The sequence below is a fragment of the Buceros rhinoceros genome, unplaced genomic scaffold, assembly GCF_000710305.1.
Source record: "Buceros rhinoceros silvestris isolate BGI_N320 unplaced genomic scaffold, ASM71030v1 scaffold3755, whole genome shotgun sequence".
Classification (NCBI taxonomy): Eukaryota; Metazoa; Chordata; class Aves; order Bucerotiformes; family Bucerotidae; genus Buceros; species Buceros rhinoceros.
In genome coordinates, this window is record NW_010414401.1 from 1 (window position 1) to 7,069 (window position 7,069).

At 45.8% G+C, this 7,069-nt stretch overlaps 1 protein-coding gene across 1 annotated transcript in view; it reads left to right on the forward strand.

The window, feature by feature from the left end:
* Positions 1-583: 583 nt before the first annotated feature.
* Positions 584-7,069, forward strand: part of NOC2L (nucleolar complex associated 2 homolog (S. cerevisiae)) — a gene marked incomplete at its 5' end in the record, with an annotated part of 41,138 nt that continues 34,652 nt past the window's right edge. Inside the window, 6 exons of the mRNA XM_010137070.1 lie at positions 584-752; positions 1,259-1,363; positions 2,666-2,783; positions 3,922-4,012; positions 4,546-4,624; positions 6,519-6,629. Coding sequence (XP_010135372.1) covers positions 584-752; positions 1,259-1,363; positions 2,666-2,783; positions 3,922-4,012; positions 4,546-4,624; positions 6,519-6,629 — 673 coding nt within the window. The remainder of the gene's footprint in view (positions 753-1,258; positions 1,364-2,665; positions 2,784-3,921; positions 4,013-4,545; positions 4,625-6,518; positions 6,630-7,069) is intronic.

The following is a 7,069-nucleotide window of genomic DNA, read 5'->3' on the forward strand; positions in this document are numbered from 1 at the left end:
GCCCCACCGGCTGCCGGGTAAGGGATATCCCCGCTCGCCCCTGGCTGGAGCCAGGCAAAGCTTACTCTGGTTTTCCTCAACTTGTGTATATTCACTCTTGCTGAAAGACCTCGGAGTATCTGCAAGACAGAAAATGATGAAGTAGATCTTAGCACTGCTAGTTATTATTAGAAACCAAACCAAGTCTTTAGTAGCAGGGAAGATTTTCCTGAGCTTTCACTGTCGGATTTCTCTGGCAGTACAGCTTTCGGTATTCTGTATAAAAGAAACTTACGAGAGTAATGCTGAGAAATTGAGAAACGGATTTTGGTTTTGGTCTTGCAAGATGTTTTCCTGACCTCTGGTCAGTATCCCAGTAGAACCCAATAGCTTGTTATCAAGATTTCTTAGTGCTGAATGGAAATAACCGTTTGCAAGTCCCCTAGAGTAGGTGTTAAATGAGATACAGAACTGTGGCCCCAGCCCTGATAAATCTGTCATCATTCCAATGAGCTCCAGGTGGGCTTCAGTGCCCAGAAGCTGCTTTTCTTAATCAGCAGAAGTTGGAGCAATGAATAAATGCATGTTAATTCTTCTCTACCAGGAAGAAGGGAAAGGCATCTGAACATAAAGATCAGCTCTCCCGGCTGAAGGACAAAGATCCTGAATTTTATAAGTTTTTGGAGGAAAATGATCGCACCTTGCTGGATTTTGATGCTTCAGACAGCTCTGACGAGGAGGAGGCATTGCATGTGCCACCTGATACACTGGAGGTACGCAGCCCTTTTTGGCCTGCTGTGATTAATGATTTCAATTACGTACATGTTCAGTATTTGAGTTTTACTGCGAGGTCTAAGTATATTCAGGTGTGTAGTGGCAGAGGTGGCTGGGGAGGAGCTTCTCCAAGGTCATGTGCAGCTGTGCAGGCTTGTAATCATGAAGTCAGCTGTGGGTCTGAACTGAGCACAAGGAGTTTGGTGATGATGGAGAAAGAGCCTTCGAGGATATTTTCTCTGTGGCTTCAGTTTTGTGTCACCTTTCCTGATGAGAGTTTGTTTTGCCTCAAGTGATGTTTTCTCCTTAATGTTTCACCTTACTGCACATTGGATTTATGTAGCAAAGCTGCATAATACTGTAATACCTCTCATTTCGTTACTGCTTTACACAAAGTGCTGATAACAGCGTTGATAACATCCGTGCTGCTGACCTTCCTCTTCACTAGCTACTCAGCAGAAGAGGTGTGTAAGCCTTTTCTCAGTCTTGGTACCAACTTCTCTAGGAAGCAAGTGATGAAGAAGAAGAACACGAAACAGTCAAACGCAAGACAGTTTCTTTCATCCGTGTGACCTTGAAAATAGTTGAAGAATGGAAAAAAACTGCAGAGGTGAGCAGAGAGTTGGAATACAAGGCACTTGAGCATTCCTCCTTTAACATTCTTCTACAACTGGTCACTCTCTAAATGACCAGCTTTCAATCTGTTCTTTTTCTACAAATACGCCCTACACACAAGGTCATACTCCTGGAGCTCTTGTTACTTCAGTATGACTTGGCCTGGCAGTTTTTCTTGGGCTGCAAGATCAGAGTTACTTGCACTTCATCTGATGGAGAAGCTAGAGAAAGTTGTCTGCCTTAGAACAGGTCACAGTCGGTAACTTGATTTTTTTTCACCCTCTTGCTAAACATTGGGCTTTTGTCAGCTCCCAGAACTTTTTAGTCCCAGTAGTGATGAAGCGGCTTTGCTGCTTCTGACTGAGAGGGGTGGGAAGGCCAAGTTGGAGAGGCGTTTGCAGCTGATTGATTGCTTCTCAACCTCCAACCTGTTAAAAGCCCTAGAAGCCGACAGTCGACTGAACATGAGCCAGCAGTGTGCCCAAGCAGCCAAGAAAGCCAATGGTATCCTGGCATGTATTAAGAACGGTGTGGCTAGCAGGAGTAGGGCAGTGATTGTCCCCCTGTATTTAGCACTGGTGAGACCGCACCTTGAATACTGTGTTCAGTTTTGGGCTCCTCATTTCAGGAAGGATGTTGAGGTGCTGGAGCGGATTCAGAGAAGGGCAACAAAGTTGGTTAAGGGTCTGGAGAACTTGTCCTATGAGGAGAGGCTGAAGGAGCTGGGACTGTTCAGTCTGGAGAAGAGGAGGCTTAGGGGGGACCTTATTGCTCTTTATAATTATCTTAAGGGAAGTTGTAGGGAGGTGGGGGTCAATCTCTTCTCCTATGTCGAAAATGACAGGACGAGGGGGAATGGCCTTAAGTTGCGCCAGGGGAGGTTCAGGTTGGATATTAGGAAAAAATTCTTTACAGTGAGGGTTATTAAGCATTGGAACGGGTTGCCTAGGGAGGTGGTGGAGTCCCCATCCCTGCAAGTGTTTAAAAATCGTGTGGATCTGGTGTTGAGGGACATGGTGTAGGGACCCTGGCAGTGTAAGGGTAACGGTTGGACTCGATGATCTTTGAGGTCTCTTCCGGCCGGATGATGATTCTGTGATTCTGTGAAGCCCATTTTGGAGCAGGTGAAGGCCAACAGCATTCCTTAACACTGTCCCAACTTTTTTCCTTTGAGTTACAGGATGGAACTGTTTTTGCAATCAAACTTACAATGAATTCCCATGTTCCTCTCCCAGTAAAGTGCTTCAGTGTCGTGCTTGCTTTTCCTGCTCCTCAATCCTACTTCTTCTTTCTCCAGAGAAGGCTAACACCAAAACTCTTCCATGAAATCACTCAAGCCTTTAAAGCAGCTGTAGCCACCACCAAAGGAGATAGTGAGGGTGATCCCAGCAAGTTTCAAATCACTGATGCTGCAGGTGAGTTGGTTACCATCCTAATTCTGTGAGAGAAGGGGAGTCATTTGGTAGGGAAGTTTTAGCAGAGAGTGGGGATAAGTGGTTGCAGGAGTTAACTTACCCTTTCATAGGCTTCATTTCACTTAAGTAGCTTATCTTCCTGATGGTGAGCCTGAGCAGCGGTATCTCTGCTGTCCCAGTGTGAAGTGCATCTCTGAGAGCTTGCAGAGCACTGAGGAAAGGACCTTGCTTTGTTCACCAGACTGCTTAGGGTGCAGCTGAACCTAGGTGCTCTTTATACGCTTGTAGTGCAGGGTGGTTTTCACAGCTTCTGCTGTAGCTTCTTGCTGATCCCTCTTAGAACTAATCCTACCAGACTGTTTTAAGTCCTCTTACTAACTAGTGTTCTGTAAGCTCACAACAGTTCAGAGCTCAGGTGCACTATTAAGTTCACATTCCCCTAGCCAGGATCTCTCAAAATCCTGTGTGTTAAGATCTCTTTCTCCACAGGATTATCATGCCTGTAGAACAATGATGTGCAGCCTCTCTCCCCAGCCTTAGCCCCCTTTTGCCTGAGCTCCACGTTTTGCAGAGTCCTGTGTTAGACTTGCAGCAGCATGGCTGACTGGGAGATGTCTTCAGTACTTTTCTCACTGCATTTTATCAGTTTGTTACTGTGGGGTGGGACTACTCAAACCCATGTGTTCTGAATCCTTTCTTACCTGGTGTAGGGCTTTTTCTGTCTCTTTCAGGGCTTTTGGTTAAATCACATTCTTTAATGTACAACATTACCTAGAATTCACATATCCATTTCTTTTTTTTTTAATGCCTTTAATTCTCATTATGGTTTGGGGGAGATTGATGGTAGTACACGCTGCTGGTCATGGGTCAGGCTGCTTTTATGTTTGGTGCTGTTTGCTTGGAGAGCAAATTGATAGATGCCCCCTGTGCCAAAAAGCTGCCAGTTGTAATCCTGCTGTTTAGATTTTAAAAGTGTAGGATTAGACAAACCGATGTTTTAAGGAAGCTTGTGGAAACGCAGTAGTTCTGTGGGAATTTCTGGCTTCAGTTCCTTGGGGAGCTCTTTTCAGATCAGCTGAGAAACGAGGAATGCACGGAAAAATCATTTACAAATGCTTTACTGCCTTTCTTTTACCAGTGTTCAATGCGCTTGTGTCCTTCTGTGTGCGGGACCTCTTCCGCTGCGTGCAGGATCTGCTGCTCCTGAAACCCCCAAAGAACAAACTGAAGTAAGTCTGAGTGCAAAGCAAGCTGGTTGGGGTTTTTCAGAACCACAGCCTGGCCGTGGAGCTGGAAAGTGATGGCAGCTCTTCCCAAACACTCACAAAGTTGCCTGAATTATATTCACAGTCATCTTAGCCAGGTTCTTCTTTCTGCCCCAGAAGTGTGTCATTTGTAATATTAGATGCCAGCTTTTTGTAGAGGATGTGTGGCTGCAACAGAAGGACATCCAGAATCACGTGTGCTTGCACTCAGGAGCACTGCTAAGGCTTTATGAGCTGGTTTTCAGACCAAGCCTGTGCCTCTCTGTAGGCAGAGTGTCACAAGTACGTGACTTTGGCCAATCCAGGGCTTTAGCAGGTGTGTTACACCCCAAGAGGTTCACCTGTGACAGAACTGTTACTTCTTTTTGCTCTGCAAGCAGTTGTTTTTCTCACTGGTGATATCAAGGAACCAAACTCATTGTTCTTTGTGCTGCTGAAATCTAATTTATTCGCCGGGGATTTTTTTAAAGCTAAACCTAAGTCCTACTCTTTTCCAGAATGGTCCTTCCTTCCACCAGCCCGCTTTGGAGCAAGCTGCGACTGGACATAAAATCATACCTCAGCTGTACCATACAGGTGAGAAATTCCAGCATGCTTGTGGTACTGGGGTCAGCCTGTGCATTGCTGGGTTTTTGTTCGGGATATCCTGGAATGAGACAGATGAGCTTTTGCGTCTGTAAACAACACTGCTAGAAGACAAAGATAATTAATAAAGCAGGTAACAATGTACCTGGAGATGCTTTTCCCTTTGAAAAGACAGTTTGAGGGTGACTTTCTGATCATCACAGTACTGTGAACCGTGGATATTGGTTTCTGTGCATTCTGCAGAGAGTGAATAAGACTTACTGGCTGTGAGTGCCATAAGCAGAAGCAGTCACTGACTGTTGAAGCCTTGGGCATCTGACATTGGTGTCCATCCACTTCCCTGTCTTATTTTGGAAGTATTTCGTCTAACAGTTCGGAGGTCTGTAGGATGGTTGTGTCAAAGCGAGTAGCCTGTGAAGAAGTGGCTGGCTTAACATTGTCACTTCTGTCTTAATTTGTCAGACAAATTAATATTTAATGGGCTTTGAAGTGGTTTGCAGTGGTGTGTTCCTGCATTCTGCATCTTTAATTCAATTTTTGGCACTGTGGTCTTGCCACTTCTTGTGGTCAGTACTAAGATGATGTTATGTCGATAGCATCATATATGATGTCTCTGTGATTGTCTCCATCCTGCTAGGATATCCCATCCATCCAAAGATGCTGATGCTGGGCCTTGGAGAGACAATTAATGGGTTATTTCTGAAGGAAATTCCTGGCCCTACCCTCCCCCTTCCCCCCAAGTTGCTTTTTTTTTTTTGAGATTGCTTCATCATGTTTCCCCGAATTTGGAATATTAAAAACAGCAACATTTAAATACTCAAAGCTGAGGGAAGGGGATATAAGAAAAAGAAAGTACTGGTGTTTCTTAGCTGTAACCTGGCAGAGGTTGACTTGGCAGAAAGAGCATTTTGATCCGTAGAACTTTTTTCCTCTAGTCATGGTGCCTCTTGCCAGCAGCAGCAGATTGCAGTAGCAAAGGGGGCGCTGGTGCTGCAGTCCCAGTGAGGTGATCCCTGATGCTGAGTGCCCTCACGCCCAGCCTCCACTACGGTCGTTTCCTGGCATAGTCACTTCTGAACAAGATCATCATTCCTTTTGGTGTGTGAGGGGCTTTGCGAAGGAGACCTGCTCAGTCCAGAGTCCTTGCAGTGCAAGGAGAATGAGGACGAAGGTTAAAAGTAGAACAACTGCCTCTGCTTCCAGGGACTCCAGGAGGGGGCACTGCATCAGGCAGAGCCTTTCTCAAATTGAAGTGGCTTTGAGCTTACTCTTGTCTTCAAATTAAATGGCGAATGTCTCTATTTTGGCTCTGGGTGAGCTGAGCTGGAAATGCAAATATATTGTTTCTTAATAGTGTGTCTAACCTTTTTCTTGAGCTAGAGTTAACCTCCTGATCCCCAATAGTATTCCAGCTTCCTGTTAAAGAAATCCTCGTGAAACCCAGTAAGTTACCAGAGAGCTCAGATGCTCCGTTTCCAAGCCTTGTGTAGACTGAGGGTGTCTTCATTGTGCTTCAACCATTTGGAGTGAGATGACAGAGGCCTGGGTGTCACACAGCCTTAGGATGTCTTCTCCTTTGTGTAGCATACTTGGGTGAGGTTTTCTGTGGTGGGCTCAGGTGCTGTTAGCCATCCAAGTCCAGTAGCCTAAGCTCACATTTACCAGGGTGATGTACTTCAGGGGAGTTAGTTAACCTGCCAGGTATCTGTTCCTTTCCTGATGCAGCTTCTATGGATTTGTTTGAGCTTCTTCCTGGGGAAGCCTGGTCTTCCAGTCCTTTGGTAACACAAATACTTGGAAACAGCAAAATACAGATGCTTAATGGTAAAGGAAGAGTTGATGAGGACTACACACTAAATGGTACTGTTTTGTTTTCTCTCCATAGCTCCTGTCTTCTTTAACAGAAGCCTCGGTCAGTGCAGCAGTTCTTCAGCACGTCAACTCCATAGTGCCTTATTATTTGTCCTTCCCAAAGCAGTGTCGTGCGCTTCTCAAGGTAAGGTGACATGCTGTGCTATGTCATTTGGACCCCAGGTTCGTTCCTTACCCCCTCGGATGAGCCTCTCACGGCATTTGGGCTGAATCCCATGACAGTTCAGTTTCTTGTACTCTTTTCTCCTTGCTTTTCTTTTGGTCCTGGAAAGGACCCCGCTCCTCTTACAGGTCTTTAGGTGCCACAAAGTGCAATTCGTACTGAGGTGAGTGGGCATGTGGGTCTGCATGTAGCTACTGCTAATCCCCATGCAAAGCAACATGGGGTTGTTTGGGGACACTGTCTGCTTCCTCATGGCAGATGGAGTAACTGCCGCCCGCGTGCTGAGTCTGTGCCTGGCTCTGGTAGTGTTTCACTCGCAGGAGCCGGGGGTGGAATATTTTTGCAGCAACTTAGTCACAACTGCTGAGCACTTAAGAGCAACAAAGGAGGCGTGGAAGAGC